We start from the raw sequence: 19,209 nt of genomic DNA on the forward strand, positions 1-19,209 counted from the left end.
GGTATCGGTGCCCCCATACCAGGCCGTGATGCAGATGGTTGGCACACTTTCCACTACACATCTGTAGAAGTTTGCCAAGGTTTCCGGTAACTCGCCAAACCGCTGCAAACTCCTGAGGATGTTGAGGCGTTGACGTGCTTCCTTCACAAAGATGTTCATGTGTTGGGTGCAGGAAAGATCCTCTGAAATCATGGGAATTTCAATTTGCTCACCCTCTCCACCTCTGATCCCCCAATGATCACTGGATTGTACAGACCTGGATTTCCCCTCTGAAAGACCACAGTCAACTCCTTGGCTTTGGTGACATCAAGTACGAGATTTTCGTTTGGACACCATTCAGCCAAGTTTTCAATCTTGGACCTTCACTAAACCCATCTTGATCTGGTGAGCCCTCAACTCTTCATTCAACCCCCGTCGATCGAGCAGGCGGACGAATTTTCAACTACAACTCTGGATTTTGGCTATTCCTGCAGATTGATGGGACTGAAGCAGCTGGAATTTGCATAGAATCCGTTTTGCATTCAATTCAGCTCCTCCATTATGTTCCCGTGCCCTGGCTGCCACCAGCTGCTTCGCACCTCCTCTCTCTGCTCTATCCCACATCTGTCTCTCGTTTTCACTCTCCATCTCCCATGGCTGCATGGAGCAGTGGGCTGCTGTCCCACTCACACCCAAGTGAAAATGTCAGGGGCAGCCAATAATGCCCCTGAATGTTTGGCTGACAGCAGAGGGACACCCTCTGCTCAAACTCCCCCCTTTCCCCCCCCCACCCCAGTAATCTATCGTTCTATTGTCACAATCGCACCACAGCAGATGCAATCTCGCTGGCTTCCCACACAGCTCTGGATCACCTCGAAAATGGAAACTCATACTTCATTGACTACAGCTCAGCCTTCAACACCATTATTCCCTCACTGCTGGTCAAGAAGCTACAAATTCTGGGCCTCTGTACCCCACTCTGCAACTGGATCCTGGACTTTCTCATCGGAAGATCGCAGCCAGTACAAATTAGAAACAGCGTCCTCTCCTCATTGATTATCAACGCAAGCTCACCCCAAGGATGCGTGCTTAGCCCACAGCTCCACTTGATATACGCCCATGACTGTATGGCCAGGCACAATTCCAATGCTATCTACAAGTTTGGCGATGACTCCACAGTTTTCGGCAGAATCACAAATGGCAATGAGGAAGCGTACAGGAGCTCGTGAATGGTATTTCGACAACAACCTCAATGACAGCAAAACCAAGGAGATGATTGTGGACTGCAGGAGGAAGTCATGGGAACAGGACTCAGACCTGATCAAAGGCTCAGTAGTGAGGAAAGTCAAGAACTTCAAATTCCTGGGTGGCAAAATCTCCGAGGATCTGTCCTGGAGCCTCCATGTCAATGCAATCACAAAGAAGGCTTGCCAGTGTCTATACGTTGTGAAGAGTTTGAGGAGATTCAGTACATCACCGAAGTCTCTTGAAAACTTCTACAGGTGAACCACAGGGAGTATTCTGGCCGGTTGCATCACTGCCCGGTACGGAGAAGCCAACTCTCAGGACAAGAAGAAACTCCAGAGGGTCGTTAACCCGGCCTGCGACATCATAGGCACCAGACTTCCCCCCATCGAGAATGTCTGCGTGAGGCAGCGTCTTAAAAAAAGCAGCCTCTATCCTCAGAGACTCCCACCCCCCAGGCCATGCCCTTTTCACCCTGCTACCGTCGGGGAAAAGGTACAGGAGCCTAAAGACGAACACTCAGCGGCACAAGGACAGCTTCTTCCCCTCTGCCATCAGATTCCTGAATAATCAATGAACCAAAGACACGGCCTCACTTTTCGTGCAGTTTTGTTTTATTTGCTGTAAAAGTGGTTCATATGAATGTTTCCACTGTGATGTTGCCGCAAAACACCGAATTTCATGGTTTGTTCATGATAATAAATTCCGATTCTGAGATGGTGCGGGACTCAGCCCATAGCATGAGCCTGTAATGCTTAGATACAGACGCACAGGCTGTGGAAAGCATCCTTCAGCTCCCTGAGGAGTGGAACGTCATTCCATCACACTGGGTCCTGGCACATGCTGATACATTGACTGCAGCCAGCCTGGCCTTTATTCTAGCTCCAGCGGTGCCAGGAATACTATCAAAAGCATACTTTCCATGCCTGCCGCCTGCCATCTTGCAACATCCCCAAAGCATTTGAGAACTGGCTTCGACTGTGCAGCGCCCTCGAGATTTATCGTGCTCTCCTAACTTCAGGATGTGGGGAGGAAGCTGTTCATTCAGTCCCACAGCAAGTTCGGGGATGCTTCAGCTTTAGTTAAAGGCAGCCTTTTTGACACATTAATTCCTTTTCAAAGTGAGTAATCCATAAGGCAACTATTAATCATAGAAAATGGAAATCTCAAAAAATCTATAGCACATTAGATTAAGGTTACTGGTAAAAACAGAAATGTTGGAGGTCTTGCAGTGCACATGGGAGGTAAAGATATATAGCCGAGGTTTCAGGCCTGAGCCTTTCCTCAAGGTACGAGGAAAAAAGACAGACGTCTGTATAAAAGGCTGGGGAAAAGGGAAGAATGGGAAAGCGAGGCGTACAGACCAATAGTCAAAGTATGTTACGTGGATATGACAAGAGGACGGAGTTAAGTTTATTGTCATCTGATTGTTCAAGAACAACCCGACAAATCAGAGTTCTCCAGTCCTCGGTGCAAAACATGCAGGCGCACAACCAGACACAACACACAAACATACACAGGGCAAGCATTCATAAATACAAATAAGATCATTTCATGAATATGAGAGTCCATCTGAGACTCTTGTACTCACGAAACAATATTAATTAATTAATTTGTATAGATGAGATACTTGTCCTGTGTATGTGTTGTTTGTCAGTAGTGTGTTATGACTGGTTGTGTGTCTGCAAGCTTTGCACTGAGGACCGGAGAATGCTGTTTCGTCAGGTTGTACTTGTGCAATCAGATGTCAATAAACTTGGAAAACAGATCAGCTCATGATTAAATGATGGGGGAGACTCGATGGGCTGAATAGCCTATTTTGGCTCTTATGCCTTATGGCCAAGCAAAATCAGTGGAAGAAAAAGGAACTGTCGATTTTGAGTCAAACCCCTTTATCAAATGTTCCCCCAGCAGAATTTGCATCGAATTCCACCATCTGCAGTCTCTTGTGTCTCCAGGATTTTAAGCGCTGCCTATAATTTCAATCAGTCCTTGAAACAAGGCTTCCAGATGCTTTCCACACCCCCCCTCCACCTTGCGAACAGCTGAGCATCTGGCTCAGGCCATTCTTCCAGCGATCACTCATCCCAGTCCATGGGACAGTTGGCTGAACTTTAATGTTCTTTTATGAAATGCTGAATATGAAACTCTCACTCCTTGATGCCTTTTCAGGGAAATTCTTTGAAGCTCTCCAGTTAGGTGAGGATGGATTCTCTTATGGTTTCTCCAACCCATCTCATGTATCTTTTACCTCACACTCATTCTTCTAACTTAACATTTGCATTGAATGTTTTCCTATCCCTTCATCCAGCCAATTTCTGAGACCTCCTGCAGTCCTGATTCTGTAACATCTCCAATTCCTGCACTCCTTCATGCCTGGAACATAATCCCGACATCCACTAATCCCTATAAACCCTTCCAAGATTCTTGTCTCTGGAACTTCCTCAAGCCCCACTCTCTCCCAACTCTGCAACTTCTTCATCCCAGGACTCTTCCAGGTCGGGAGCCCCTTCCAGTCCCTCCATCCACCCTGCTCCGTCACCTCTCCAGCCACTCTCTCAGGATGGCTCCCTCCCTTCGTCACTAAATAGCTCCCCCCCTCCCCCCCCCCCGTAACCACAGGGAATGCTGCACCATTCGGGGCCCCAAACAGTCCTTCCAAATGAAGCAACCCTTCACTCGTGTATCTGCAGATGTCAACTACTGCACTGATCTCCGCTTCATCAGGGAGACTGGATTGCAGACTGGGAGATCGCTTTGTTGAATCAGGATCACAAGTAGAATTTATTGTCCCACCACTCACTGCGTTAAGTTCCTCCGAATGTGCCCTTTAAACATTTTCCCTCTCACTCTTAACTCCTGACCTCTAGTTCTTGACTCACTCGATCTTGGGGGAAAAAAACCCTGCTTGCATATCCTCCAGCTATTCTCAACCTTTTTTCCGTCATGGCCCACAGAGGACTCCGATCAAAGTTTACGGGCCCCCTTTCCCTGTGAAGCTGTCAAATTTTGGTTTCTCCCGAACTTCTCGCCGATCGACTACATAAAAAAAATTATGCAAGGTGAGGTGGAAAACAGGGCTTTTACTAAAATGTGATGGAACATGAAAGTCTGCAGATGCTGTGATTGTAGTAAAAACACAGGAATGTTGGAGGAACTCAGCCACTTTCGCAGCGCCCATAGGAGGTAAAGATATATTCCCGACTTTTTGGGCCTGAGCCCTTCCTCAAGGTGTGAGTAAAAAGCAGGTGGGCTGGTGAAACGGGAGAAATGGGAGGGGGAGGAGTAGAGACCAAAAGACTGAAGATGTTGTGGATAAGGAGAGAGGACAATTGATTTGGGGGAGGAGGGGGGCTGTGTTTTTGCTACAATGTGCTGTAGCCCCCCAGGTCCCCTGCTGAGAGTGGCAGATTTACTCCATCTACACTCCTTGTAATTGTGTATCCCTCGAGCATATCTCCCTCAGAATCAGAATTTATTGTCGTGAAAATTTGGGATTTTGTGACAGCATCATCGTGCAAACATTCATGTAGTAACCATCTTACAACATTATTATAAAAAATTAATAATGTACAAAATGTAAGGCCGTGTCTTTGGTTCATTGATCATTAAGGAATCTGATGGCGGAGGGGAAGAAGATGTCCTTGTGCCGCTGAGTGCTCGTCTTTAGGCTCTGGTACTTTTTTCCCAATGGTAGCAGAGTGAAGAGGGCACAGCCTGGGGGGCATGGGGGTCTTTGAGGATAGAGGCTCTTTTTTTTAAGACACCGCTTCGTGTAGATGTCCTCGATGGAGTGAAGTCTGGTGGCTGTGATGTCACAGGTCGAGTTAACAACCCTCTGGAGTTTATTCTTGTCTTGAGTGTTGGCGCCTCCGTACCAGGCAGTGATGCAACCAGCTAGAATGCTCTCCATGGACCACCTTTATGAGAGTCTTCAGTGACGTACCGAATCTCCTCAGACACCTCACAAAGTACAGCCGCTGGTGAGCCTTCTTTGTGATTGCATCGATGTGGAGGCTCCAGGGCAGATCCTCGGAGATGTTGACACCCAGGAATTTGAATTTCTTGCCCCCTCCGCCGCTGAGCCCTCGACGAGGACTGGGTCTTGTTCCTCCTGAAGGCCACACCTTTGCTCTGTCTGCTGCAATAACAGGGACCTCACAGTGGCAACAAATTTCAATTCCCTGTCCCATTGCCATGCCAACATGCCTGTCCGTGGCCTCGTGCACTTCTAAAGCAAGGCTATTTGGGGATCAGGACTTAATATTCCATCTGGGCACTCTCCATCTAGATGGCAGTAACATCGACTTCTCCAGTTTCCATTAGACCCCTCCCCTATCTCCCTCTCTTTCCATATCCCTCTGTCTCTTCCATCTCACCACTCCTGCTCTTCCACCCATATCCACCTACCACCTCGGTGCTCCTCCCCAGGCCCCACCCTCCACCATTTTGTCAGGCGCCTGGCTGCGTTTTGTTCATACCTCGGTGAAAGGCTCAGGCCTGAATTCTTTGCTACATAAAGAACGTTGTGTGACCTGCTGAGCTTCTCCAGCACTTCTGAGCTTTAAATTACAATCACAACATCCACAACCTTCTTGTTTAACTCTCATGCCTGGAACCTCCTCCAGTCCCTACATCCTCCCTTCTCCATAACCCCTCTAATACCTACACTCTTCCTGCATCTGGAACTTCCTCCAACACACACAACCTTCACTGATTCCAATCTCTGCACCCACTACTGCAACTTCCTCCAGACCCTACCTACGTCCCTCTGAATCAGTGAAACCTTCTCATTCCGTGACACTCTTCCCTTCCTCTTCAAGCCTCTCCAGCCCTCATCCCGTTTCTTATCTCTGGCATCTCCAGTAGATGCTGCTCCAGGAGATGGCGAGGGACCTGCCAGATCTTTAAACCTTCACAAGCAGCAGGTCAGGGGTCAGATGACTTGCAAACGTGGCCATTAAAGGATTTAAAGGGTCCAAAGCAATCTCCTGCCTTGCTTCCTAGCTGGGGGCTGGAGCTATGTGCAGAGAAGGCAGGGAAGTGGAGAATATGGTATCTTCCTTCAAGATGTGCAGGGGGAATGAGCGAGCTATCACGTCAACGGAAGTTATTGGAAAGATTCTGAGGAACAGATTCGGTGTAATTTGAAAGCGTTGCTTTCTTATGGGGCAGAATGAAAGAACTTTATGAGCAGCACAGTTAGCGTGGAGGTTAACGCGAAGCTATGACAGCGTTTGCAACCCGGGTTCGAACATGGTGCTGTCTGGAAGGAGTTTGCATGGGTTTCCTCTGGGTGCTCCCGTTTCATCAAAATGTATGGGGATTGTAGTTTAATTGGGTATATTTGGATGGTACGGGCTTGTGGGCTGGAAGGGCCTATTACCATGCTACACGACTACATCTAAAAAACAATGAGCAGGCATTTCAGTGACATTTGTCCAGCTTTAAAATACCTCGGTTCAGCTTTGATTGGTCATGTAGCCATACATTAAAATTGTAACACATGATGTACTTTAACTTTTGCCTGCCATAAGACAAAGAGTTGCCCAGTGAATAGATTTATACCTTTCAAAGTACAGCCCCTTTTCTAATATAGAAAGGGTTAAGGACTTCAAGTTCCTGGGTGTCAACATCTCGGAAGATCTGGTCTTGGGGCCTCCATGCCGACGCAATCACGAAGAAAGTTTGCCAGTAGCTCTACTTTGTGAAGAGTTTCTTCAAGGAATAAGTAAAAAGCAGACAGGTGCCTGAATTAAAAGGAGAAGGAAAGGAAAGGAGCACAGGTGTCCTGGGTAAACTTGTACCTCTCATTTTGTTCATTTTAGATTGGTCACAGTGTTTGAAGTACCAAAAGAAAATAGACACCCACACCGAGAGCAGTTCAGGTTATACAAATGTTTATTACAAATTCAAAAGCTGATTTCAAACTACAATAAGCAAGCCCTTTCCAATTATACTTATCAACGCTTGGACTGGTCCCAACTGCCGAAGCGAAGCAATGACCGCACACTTATAGTAGGTTGTCGAGGCGCCGGTAGCAGCTTCTCCACCGCCCCCGACTGGGACGTTAGCTGGACTGTAGAAGTTCTTCTTCTTGCTAAGAGACCTTTCCACCCCTCAGAGAGTCTCCACTTCAGCAGTGGGACCATGGCTTATATTACCCAAAAGTTGTTTACTCATAGCTTATCTCTTTGAACTAATGATTTAATTATCTTCAAGGTCTCCTGACAGTCTGCGACCAACAAAAGACAACTGCATCTCTGGGCCTCATGGTGGAAGTTAGGTAATGTCTACTGATCCATATGCATCCCTGGGCCCCATAGTGGTATTTAGATTATGTCTTCTGATGCAACTGCATCCCTTCTTGCATAAGCTGGTCTAATTCCTCCATTACAACAGGCCAACAGGCCAAGGCGAGAATTGGATGTGGATGGGAGGACAGGTGAGAATTGATCGGGGGAGTGGGTTAGCTCTGTGAATGCAGAGCTGGTGGTTGGTGAGGGCTAATGGAAACCAGAGAAGTCGATGTTAATGCCATCCGGTGGCCAGTCAGAATATGTGTTGTTCCTCCAACTTGCGGGTGGTCTCAGTCTGACCGTGCATGAGACACATCAGCCCGGAAATTTCCTCCAGTTTGAAGGTGGTAAAAGCTGTTTTCACCTCAATCAGAGCGTCTGCAGACGTTTCATTGAACTAATGATTTCGCAGAGTGGATAAGGATCTGTAGCAGATACCAGATTCTGCCAGTTGATCACCAGACTGATCCATCTGATACACTCTCATTCTAATCTGATTGTACAAGAATGCACAGATTTGTCCTGTAACTTGGAGTTGAGCATCAGTGGAGACCAGCACTCTCTCGCCTTGGTGGCAAGTAAGACCAAGGAACTGGAACAAGAGATCCAATTCAGGTGTTTTGTTGTGAGGGGGATGATTTTTCCACTGGGAATTCTTTGTGCTCCAGATTCCAGCATCAACAGTCTGTGTCCATATTTCTGTGAGCATCTCCACTGCAGAAATTACTGGCTGAGGGACCAAAGTTGGAAAATCCTAGCTCTATTTCGGGTATGTGTCTATGGAATGCTTCAGGCAGACAGACATTGGTGGCGGAGGCCTGGGCCAGGCCTTTAGCTTAACAGCTTGGTCTGAGAGGTGGATGGGAAAACCTGAACCAGTGGGGTTTTTTTAAATCAAAAATAGACTTTAATCACAATGAATTAGTAGAATCAGAATTTATTGGTCATGAAATTCATTGTTTTGCGGCTGGTGCAAATATTCCTATAAATTACATTAAAAATAGATTAGTGCAAAAAGAAAGAAAGTGAGGTAGTGGTAAAACACACACACAAAGCTGGAGAAACTCAGCAGGTCAAACAGTGTCCTTTATGTTACAAAGGTAGAAATACATAACCAACATTTCGGGCTTCAGCCCTTCATCAAGGTATGAGAGAATCCTGGCAGGTGTCTGAACTAAAAGATGGGGTGGAGGGTTGGAAGGGAAAGGCAGGAAATGATGGTGGATTGGTGGTTCATTGTCTACTCTGAAATCTGATGGCAGAGGGAAAGGGCCTCTCGAGGGAAACTGACTCATACTAGACTGAAAGATCCACAGATTGTCTCAGTCCCAAACTCAAAGCTTTCGTGGCAAAAGGAAGATCAAATGAGCAGATTTTTAAAGATGTAAAGATGAAGTTGTTGGTCAGTGACTGAGACTGCATTCTCCCTCAGGATTTGCAGCTATTTATTTTAAAGTAGGTTTTCGAGGACGGATCAGATTACAGAGGGTGATCAATTTTGCCTTCAGCTGTCCCAGCACTTTCTGCATAACGTTAAGATTTTTACATGTAGCCCTGACCAGCAACATCACCTGAGTTGACCCTACTGGTTTCAATCGAGCCCTTGTCCTTGGAGTTCAATGGGAGCTCTCTCTCTTTCTCTCTGAGTGGGCACAAAGGAGTCCTTTACAAGAAGGTTGGGTTGGCAATGGCAAAGGCGCACCCATGTGTGAACTTACCGTGTCTCCTTGCCTCTTGTATAAACAAGCAGCTCAACATTTCAATGGATTGAATTAATCAGTATCACACACACGTGTGTGCTTGTCTGTACATCTGTGTGTGTGTGTGTGTGTGTGTGTGTGTGTGTATATATACATTCATATGTGTGTTTGTGTGTGCCCTCATTTGTTTGTTTGCATGTGTGTGTGTGGCTATGAGGGGGTGTGCGTATATGTGCGTGCGTGTGAGTGCGTGGGCGCAGACATGGGTGGCAATAATCCCCGTGGGGGCTGTGATATGTTTAGCAGATTTCTGCTCAAGTCAGTCCAATCACAGAACATCCCCACCAATGAAATGTAGGAGGGAATTGGCCTCTGCCATGCGGACGCGCCAGTCCTCCCTCCGTGCAGTCTCGATGGCCGATTTTCAACATATATGTAAGCCCCCAGCAGGCAGGAAAATGGGTTGGGAGGGGGTGGGGGTAAGATTCCATCAGAGCAACAAAAAACAGACAGAATTTACAATTTACAACCATATTGCATCTAACAACTGGCCTCAGTGTTTCGCTTTACATAGAACATTCCAGCACAGGCAGGCCCTTTGGCCCACAATGTTGTGCTGAACTATATAAACCCACTCTACAATTTATACCATCCTTACTTCAAACCCATAACCCTCTATTTTTCTTGTATCATGTGCCTATTGAACCAGCCTCCACCACCATCCCTGGAAATGTATTCCAGACATCCACTACTCTCAATGTAAAAAATTGTTCCCCTAATGTCTCTCCTAAACTTTTCTCCCCTCACCTTCTCCAGATGTCCTTTGGTGAATGTTACTCTTGCCCGGGAAACAGGCGCTATCCATGCCTCTCATCATCTTGTTGACCTCTATTAAGTCACCTCTCATGCTTCTTCACTCCAAAGAGAACAGACCCAGCTCTGCTAACCTTGCCTCATAAGACACGTTCTCTAGCCCAGGTAAATCTCCTCTGCACCCTCTTCGTAGCTTCCACATCCTTCCCATAAAGAGACGACCAGAACCGGACACATAGGGTGATCAAAGCAGGGATGCCTCGTTAAAGCCAAAGTTCAAAGTTCAGATGTATTGTCAGAATACATGCCCAACCCTGAAGTTCCTGTTCCTGAGGGTCAGGCAGAATTTCTACATATTAGTAGTGAAAAAAAGGTGTACTTAAGAAAATATACATTTACAGAAGAAAGAAATGTAAACAGTGACTGTGCAATACAGAAAATAAATACTTGATAATAAAGAATGTGCAAAGTAAAAGTCCTTCAATGCGTCCCTGAGTCAGTTTGTCGTTGAGGAGTCTGATGGTGGAGGGGCAGCAACTGTTCCTGAACCTGGTGGTGCGAGTCTTGTGGCCCCGACACCTCTTTCCTGATGGCAGCAGCGAGAACAGCGCGCGGGCTGGATGGTGAGGGTCTTTAATGATCGCTGCTGCTCTCTGACGGCAGCGTTCCCTGTCGATGTTCTCAGTGGTGGGGAGGGTTTTGCCTGTGATGTCCTGGGCTGTGTCCACCCACTGCCTTATGCAGGGCTTTTCGCCCAGTGGTCTGATGGTGGAAAATCTCATGACTTTCAGAGGAAATGAGTTCAGGACCTGCTGGGGGGAGTACCCCATAATGTGAAGAGTATGTAGTACTGGCAGAGGAACATTGCCAAAGGAGAGCTGTGTGGAGGGCTGCACTGTACTAATGCTGTGTTGTTCGAAGGCCAGTACAGAGGGAGGCGCTATCTTCAGGATGGAATGTCAACCCAAGACTCCATCTCCTCCCACATGCGAATGGAAAAGAATATAAGAGCAGAAATAGGCCATTCTGCCCATCGAGTCCGCCCCACCCTTTAATCATGAGCTGATCCATTCTCCATCTCAGCCCCACTGCCTGACCTTCTCCCCAGAACTTTTGATGCCCTGGCTGATCAAGAACCTGTCAATCTCTGCCTTAAATACACCCAATGACCCGGCCTCCACAACCCCGCCTGTGGCAACAAATTCCACAGACTCTCCACCCTCTGGCTGAAGAAAATCCTCATTATCTCTGTTCTCAGCCGATCCCCTTCAATCCTGAAGTTGTGCCCTCTTGTCCTGGACTCGCCCACTGTGGGAAACAACCTTTCTACATCCATGCCTTTCAAAATTCAAAATATTTCAATTAAATCCCTCCTCTCTCTCCTAAATTCCAACAAGTACAGGCCAAGAGCTGTCAAATGCTCTCCATATGGTAACCCTTTCATTCCCAGAATCATCCTAGTGAACTTCCATTGAACCCTCTCCCATATCAGCACCTTTTCTTAAATGAGGAGCCTAGAACTGTTCACTATCTCCATGCGAGGTCTCCCCAGTACCTTATCAAGCCTCAACATCACATCCCTGCTCTTTTATTCGATTCCTCTGGAAATGAACGCCAGCACCGCATTTGCCCTCTTCACCCCTGACTCAACCTGCAAGTTTACCTTCTGGCAAGGACTCCCAGGTCTCTGCATCTGGGTATTTTCAATTTCTCCCCATTTAGAAACCAGTTTGCCTGTTTATTTCTTCCACCAAAGTGCATGACCGAACACTTTCCGATATTGTATTTAATTTACCACTTCTCTCCTCATTTCTTTCCAATGGTTTTCAAACTTCAGGTGGCGGGATTCGAACCCATGTCCAGTTCCGATCGCTGGTGCTGTAAAGACGTTGCCCTATCTGCTATGCCAACCGTGCCCCCCAGGAGTTCCTGTAGAACTCCACTGGGCACTGACCCCGCCACCTGAAGTAATCCTTAGGTGCTCTGTGATTAGTAAAGGTGGTGTGTGAGTAGAAAGAAAATGTTTGAGAACCACTGTTTTAACTGTCCCTAATGGGCTTGATATGTGCAGGGTTTTATCGCTCCAAAGGAAATGGGCCAATATCAATTTTTCTCAAGCAAAATATTTCAGTAACAATTGGGTCTAGAGCAGTGATTCTCAACCTTCCCTTCCCACTCATAGACCATCTGAAGCAATCCCTTACTAATCTCAGAGCACCTATGGCAGAGCGATTACTTAAAGCGGTATGTGAGTGGAAAGAAAAAGGTTGAAATCCACTGGTCTAAGTCCTTCTGCAGCCTCCCTGTTTCCTCTACACTACCTGCTCCCCCACCTTCCTCAGTATCAGCTGCAAACCTGGCCATAAAGCCAATCATTCCTAACCCAAATCATGGATATACCACCTAAAAGAGAACACTGACCCCTGTGGAACACCACTAGCAACTGGCAGCCAACCAGAATATGATCCCTGTATTCCGACGCTCTGTTTCCTGCCAAATCAGCCAATGGTCTGCCCGCACTAGTATTTTCCTATCATACCCTGTGCTCTTATCTTGTTAAGTAACCTCATGGGCAGCACCTTGTCAAAGGCCTTCTGAAAATCCAAATACACTGCATGTGGGCCATTTGGAAAAAGATCGGGAGATTCATTCTCTCTGCCCCTCCCTGGTCTGGGAAACATTATCATGTTTGTGGAGCCTTGCTGTGTGCAGACTTTCTGGCACGTTTTACACACTGTAGTCTTGTCTCATCTTGGGGGAAGGAAAACAGGGTTTCCCTGGCTGTGAGTTCTCTCGACATGTTGATCCCTTTGCAGACGAATGTCTGCGAAGGTCATTTCTCCAGTGGACCTCTCCCATAACCTGCTCTGTTCTTGAATTCATTTTGCTGGTGCTTCCACCCTCCCGCAGTCTGCGCTCTTGACCACCTCCCCCCCTCTCCTCCCAGCAGCTGTCTTTACATAAAGTGACCCAGGTTCAGTTCAGTTTCTCATCAAAACAGCCTTGTAAGCTACACAAAGGGGTGGGGGTGAGGGTGGGGGGTGGGTGGTGGGGGAGGAGGCTAGGATGGCTCCTTATCTCTCCTGGGTGTCACAGTTAGGCTCGCAGTTAGACCAACATTATTGTAGCGCCAGCGACACAGGTTCAAATCCAGCATTGCCTGTAGGGAGTTTGTACATTCTCCCCATGGCCTGTGAAGGGTGTTCCCACCCACCCTTCAAAAATGTACAGGATTAGTAAGTTAATGGGGTGTAATTGGGCGGCACAGGTTCATGGGCCAGAGGGGCCAGTTACCGAGCTGTATGTCTAAATTAAAGTTAAAAAATGAAAATGAGTCTGGAAACCTCTCTGACGGGAGGCAATTTCTTTGGCAGGTCCTGAGGTCGTTTCCAAATACTTGAAAAATGGGGTTCTTTTTACCTCACACTGAACTCTGCTTGGGTTGTTAGTTAATCAATGCCTCCATGTTAAAGCTCTCTCCTGTTCAACTCCCTTCTCCTGCCCGTCTCTGTAACTTCATCTAGCTCCACTGTCCCTCCCTAACTGCAAATGTCAACCATGCCCTTTGCCTGAGCTCTTAAATCTCCTCCCTGCCTCTTCCTTCTTCCTCAAGGGAACTTGATTGAGCTTGGCCATCCATCCTTGGCTATGTGGATTCCAAATTGGTTTGACTGCAGAAAGCCACAGAGGGTAGTAGATGGAAAATACTCTCCTGGGGGGGGGGGGAGTTATACAGGAACTCCAGGGTGGCACGGTTGGTGTAGCAGATAGGGCAACGCCTTTACAGCACCAGCAATCAGGACTGGACATGGGTTCGAATCCCGCGCCGTCTGGGAGGAGTTTGTACGTTCTCTCCATGGGTTTTCTTCAGGGGCTCTGATTTCCTCTCACCCTTCAAAAAGGGACTGGGAGGTTAGGTTAATGGGGGTTTAAATTAGACGACACAGATTCTAGGGCTGAATTAGCCTGTTACAGTGCTGTGTGTCTATATTTAAATTAAAAAGAATCCATTCCGGGACCCCTACTCTTTGTGATTTTTACAAATGGCCTGGACAAAGATGTAGAGGGATGGTTCAGTTATGTTTACAGATGATACGAAGGTTGGAGAGTTGTGGATAGTGTGGAGGGTGGTTGTAGGTTACCACAGGATGTAGACAGGAAGCAGAGTCGGGCGGAAAAGTGCCAGATGGAGTTCAATCCAGATAAGTGTGAAGTGATGCATTTTGGAGGGTGAAACCTGAAGGCTGAGTTAACGGTTTGGAATGACAGGGGGACCTTGGGATCCAAATCCATTGATCTCTCAGGTTTCCAAGCAGGTTGATAGGATAGTTAAGAAGGGAGATTGAGTTCAAGAGCCATGAGGTCATGTTGCATGGCCTGGTTAGACCACACTTAGAATATGTTATCATTTCTATTCGCCTCATTACAGGAAGGATGTGGAAGCTAAGGAGAGGGGGCAGAGGAGATTTACAAGGATGTTGCCTGGATTGGAGAACGTGTCTTGTGAGTCAAGATTAACAGAACTGGGGCATTTCTCTTTGGAGCCAAGAAGGATGAGAGGTGAATTAATAGAGGCCTACAAGATTATGAAAGGCAAAATGAATCCTCTGTGGATTTTGGAGAAGATAGTGGATCTAATCAGAGGACAGGACACCCGTTCAGTTACCCCAAGCTCTGGGTGGAGAGCAGTTCACCTCGGGTGACCTATTTCCCATAGGGAGAGACCCTGCTTTGCAGCTCAAAGACAGATGAGACAAGTTCAAGTTTATTACCACGATTACACACGTACAACCGGACAAAACAGCGTTCTCCGGTCCTCGGTGCAAAACACGCAGACACACAACCTGACATAACACACATACAGATAAACAATACAGTTGCAAGACAAGTATTCATAATACAAATAAATAAAAAATATTGTTTAGTGAATAGTAGAGTCTCTTGCCCATTTCATACAGGGATGAAACACACACACACACACACACACACACACACACACACACACACACACACACACACACACACACACACACACACACACACACACACACACACACTCACACACACACACACATTCACACATGCACACTCATGCGCACACGCACACATAGAAGTGGGTAAATACAATAATCAAGAATAGACAGATACATAGATAGATTTGTGAGAGACAGTGAAGGGAGAGAAGGAGAGACAGTGAGGGACAGAGTGTATGTGTGTGTGTGTGTGTGTGTGTGTGTGTGTGTGTGTGTGTGTGTGTGTGTGTGTGTGTGTGTGTGTGTGTGTGTGTGTGTGTGTGAGAGAGAGAGAGAGAGAGGGGGGGCAACGGCAGTCCTGTCCTCCTAGAATTCTGTACGGCAGAGAAAGGGTTGTCTGCACAGTGCGCTTCTAGAGGGGTTTCTCTGCCGCACGGAATTATGGGAAGGAAGGCCTACCATCACTCGATGCATCACTCACGTCATCAGTGGAGGATAGGCACTCCTGGTGGTGAGTGTGAAAGGAAGCAGAGAACCGGTTAATCGTGGTCCAATGTGAATGGCAAAAACAGCCAATTTACAGGTTAGCCAGTGTGGAAAGGGCTGCAGGTGGTTAATGCGAGCAGTCCCTTTGGTCGTTCAACATTCTCACTGCCCGCAGGAAGAAGCTGTTCCTCAACCAGGTGGTGCTGACTCTGATATTCCCGTCTTGCTTTCCCGACGGGAGAAGACTGAAAGGTGCTGGGTGCAGGGTGGAAGGAGTTGATTTTACGTGACATCTTCAGACAATGATCCCAGTAGATCATGTTGATGGGGGGGGGGGGGGGAGAGGGGGGGGGAGAGAGAGGCCCAGTGATCCTCTCTGCCAATCTTATAGTCCTGTGGATTGACCTCCGATACAATTCTCTGCAGCAACTCTTCCACATTGTGATGTATGTACATACCTGCATGAACATACTGATTTAATTAAAAATAAATCTATATAAATATTTTGGGGCGATTTACTCCTTTTCAGGATATTGTTCATCAATCTCACAGCCTGAGGCAAGAAGGTATTTCCCAGTATTGTAGGCGGTGGAAATTGCGGAGACTGGTGAGATGGTAAGTGAGGATGTATACTGACAGTATGCCTCCATGTTCTGCAGGGGGTCTTGGTGTAGACCTGGCGTTTGGCCGTAAAACTCCTTGGCTGTAATGATGGAGGCTGCTTTCAGAATCTTGCTCCTCCTGCTAGCCGTTGCCACCCTGGATGTGGGTGACTGTAGCCTCTTCCGGACCACACTCCGCCAACGCCGAGCGCTTCTGCCCAACGCCACCCATGGCCGCCTGACCAACATCGACCACATCTACACCATCAGTTTGCCTCATTGCAGCTCGTGCGTGGCCAACGCCTCCAGGTCCTGGGCTCAGGTCTTCGAGGCTCAGGATGAGGCGATAGGGGACAAGAAGTTCGAGCATGTCCTCGACCCCACCAAGCCAGTGGTGTTCACCCATAGGATAAACATCCCACCTCAGGCCTGCGGCTGCGGCGAAAACCAGGCCTTGATGCGCCGCCTTCAGGCCCTGGAGAAGGAGGTGGCGGCTCTGCAACAGCGCTGCCCCAACTCTGGATGTTGTGGTGAGTCTGGGGGGAGGCCTTGTACTCCCAGGGAGTGGGGTCACACAACCTGTCAGATGGGGGGTTGGAGGGGGCAGGGGTGGTGGTCCTAGGGACAGGGCAAGAGTGGGGAGGGGTGGAGGGTGATCTCGGAGTGGGGGAGGTGAAAGGGGGAGGGTAATCCAAGAGAAGGGGTGGGGAGCAGAGGTGACCTTGGAGTTGGGGAGGTGGGCAAGGGGTGGTCCTAAGGAAGGGGTGGTGGCAGGGGGTGATCTAAAAGTGTGGGAAGTTTTCAGGGATTAATCCTTTGGTGGGGAAGGGGAGAAGGAGGGGTGGTGGTCCTTGGGAGGGGGTGGTGGCATTGTGGGTCCTGAGGGTCAAGGGGGATGTCACTGGAAGGGTTGTGCAGGAAGTGGGGTGGTCTGAGTGAGGGGCTGGGGTGGTCCAGAAGAAGGGATGGGGACAAGGGGTGGTCATGGGGAGAGGGAGAAAGTCAAAGAAGGGGGTACCGGGGTGGACTTGGGATGGGGAGGGGGATGGGTGGGGGAAAGAGATTGGGTAGGATAGGGTGTGGGTGGGTGGAATGGGGTGGGACAGAGTTGGGAGGATGGGGTGTGGGTGGATGCGATTGAACAGGGTGGGAGATGAGGGGGATTGAGTGGGATGGGTGGGGGTGGATAGACGGTGTGGGTGGAATGTAGTTAGAATGGGTGGGGGGACGGAGTCTGGGTGATAGGGTGGAATGATGCAGAGGGTTTGGATGGGATGGGGGGGATTACAGAGGGGAGGAGTGGGTTGGGTGGATGTGGGGAGATGGGGCAGGGGGAATGTGGATGTGGTTGGACAGGGTAGGGGGATGTGGTGGGACGGGGGTGATATAAGGTTGGATCAGCGGGTGAAAGTCCCACACTGCGGGTGGAATGGACCCATCACTGGTTAACCCCACCACTGACCTTACTCTTTTCCCTCCCCCCTCCCCAGGTTCCGGCCCAGTGCCTGACTGCGGACCCCACGGCACCTACAGCTCCTCCAGCTGCCGCTGCCTCTGCCATGACGGCTGGGGCGGCCCCACCTGCTCGGAAGCCCTTTGCCCGCAGGCGTGTAAACCACCTAGGGGCAAGTGTGTGAATGGGAGCTGCACCTGCCACCAGGGCTTCACTGGTGCTGACTGCAGCCAAGAGATCTGCCCCGATGACTGCAATGACCAGGGCCGCTGCATCGCTGGCCGCTGCGTCTGCTTCCCTGGTTACACCGGCCGCGGTTGCACCGTGCAGACCTGCCCTGGCAATTGCCGGCGCCATGGCAAATGCATCGGCGGTGTATGCGCCTGTGACCCCGGATATTCAGGCTACGACTGTGGCATCAGAGACTGTCTCCGCGGCAAGTGCCTCTGCAAGGATGGTTCAACCAATGCCGAATGCTCAACGGGTAAGTTCAGCCTGCCTTGATCCAGCCACGTCACTCTTGCCCAACTGGACTCTGGACACACACAAAGATTGTTTGAGACAGAAGCGTTCAAGATACATACGAGTCCACGGCGGACATGAATCAAGTGCAAGCAGCAGGCTTTTAATGCAATACCCCAACGTGCTAGAGAAACTCAGCAGGTCACGCAGTGTCCATTGGAAGCAAAGGGACCACTTTTACCTTTACTACTGCTTTATCTGCTGAGTTTCTCCAGCAAGAACATCTTCACAATCTCCATCAGCACCAGAGCACCATAGGGCTACGTTCTTAACCCCCTGCTCTCCACCTATGACTGTGTAGCTTGGTAAGACTGTAACACCGTTTGCCACCTGGAAAAACTCAGCAGGTCATGCAGCGTCCATCGCCAACAAAGCGATATATAACCAATATTTCAGACCTAAGCCTTTCGTCAAGGTACAAGTGGAAAGCAGTCAGGAGCCTGAATAGAAGTGGGGGGGTGGGGGAAGGAGGGCAGAATGGGCAGGGGGAGATGCACTGGCTAACAGTTAACACGATTAATAACCACCAGCATACACAAAGCAAGTGATTAAAGGCTTTAATATCCTGAATTATCCAGCACAAAACTACGGGCTTCTGGCCCAGATCCAAGGCTGTCAGCCTTTATTGGGAAACTCGTTCCCAGGTCGGAGGCAGGCCAGCCCAAGCAGTCGAGTGAGGGCCCCACCTGCATTACCGTGTTCCTCCACAAGGAGGCAAAAGAGAAAAAAAGCTGACGCAATGGGGGGAGGAGAAGCTCTCTGAATGCAGAGGGAAGGGGGAAGGGAAGGGGTTGGGAGCTGGAGGGAGAGAGAGAGAGGGAGAGGGAAAGAGAGAGACTCAGGGCAAGGGTTTAACAAAAAAAAACTGGAGAAGTCAATGTTAATGCTGTCTGGTTGGGGAGTGCTCAGCCAGGATATTAGATGTTGTTCCTCCAATTTGCGGTGGCTGTGGACAGATACGTAACTGTGGGAATGGGGTGTGGAATGGTTGGACACCGTTGATGCAGCAGACAAAGCACAGGTGCTCATTGAAATGGTCTCCCAGTCTGCATCCGGTTGTAGTTGGACCTGAACAGGCCCACGTATTCCTGTGCCGCATTCTATAACATTCCACTAGACGAATCTAAACTGCAACCA

At 48.6% G+C, this 19,209-nt stretch overlaps 1 protein-coding gene across 1 annotated transcript in view; it reads left to right on the forward strand.

Moving 5' to 3' along the window:
* Nucleotides 1-16,175: 16,175 nt before the first annotated feature.
* Nucleotides 16,176-19,209, forward strand: part of LOC138753014 (tenascin-X-like) — a 161,621-nt gene continuing 158,587 nt past the window's right edge. Inside the window, exons 1-2 of the mRNA XM_069915608.1 lie at nt 16,176-16,627; nt 17,588-18,034. Of these exons, the coding sequence (XP_069771709.1) occupies nt 16,204-16,627; nt 17,588-18,034 (871 nt within the window). The 5' untranslated portion in view covers nt 16,176-16,203. The remainder of the gene's footprint in view (nt 16,628-17,587; nt 18,035-19,209) is intronic.

The sequence above is a fragment of the Narcine bancroftii genome, chromosome 2 (genome assembly GCF_036971445.1).
Source record: "Narcine bancroftii isolate sNarBan1 chromosome 2, sNarBan1.hap1, whole genome shotgun sequence".
Classification (NCBI taxonomy): domain Eukaryota; kingdom Metazoa; phylum Chordata; class Chondrichthyes; order Torpediniformes; family Narcinidae; genus Narcine; species Narcine bancroftii.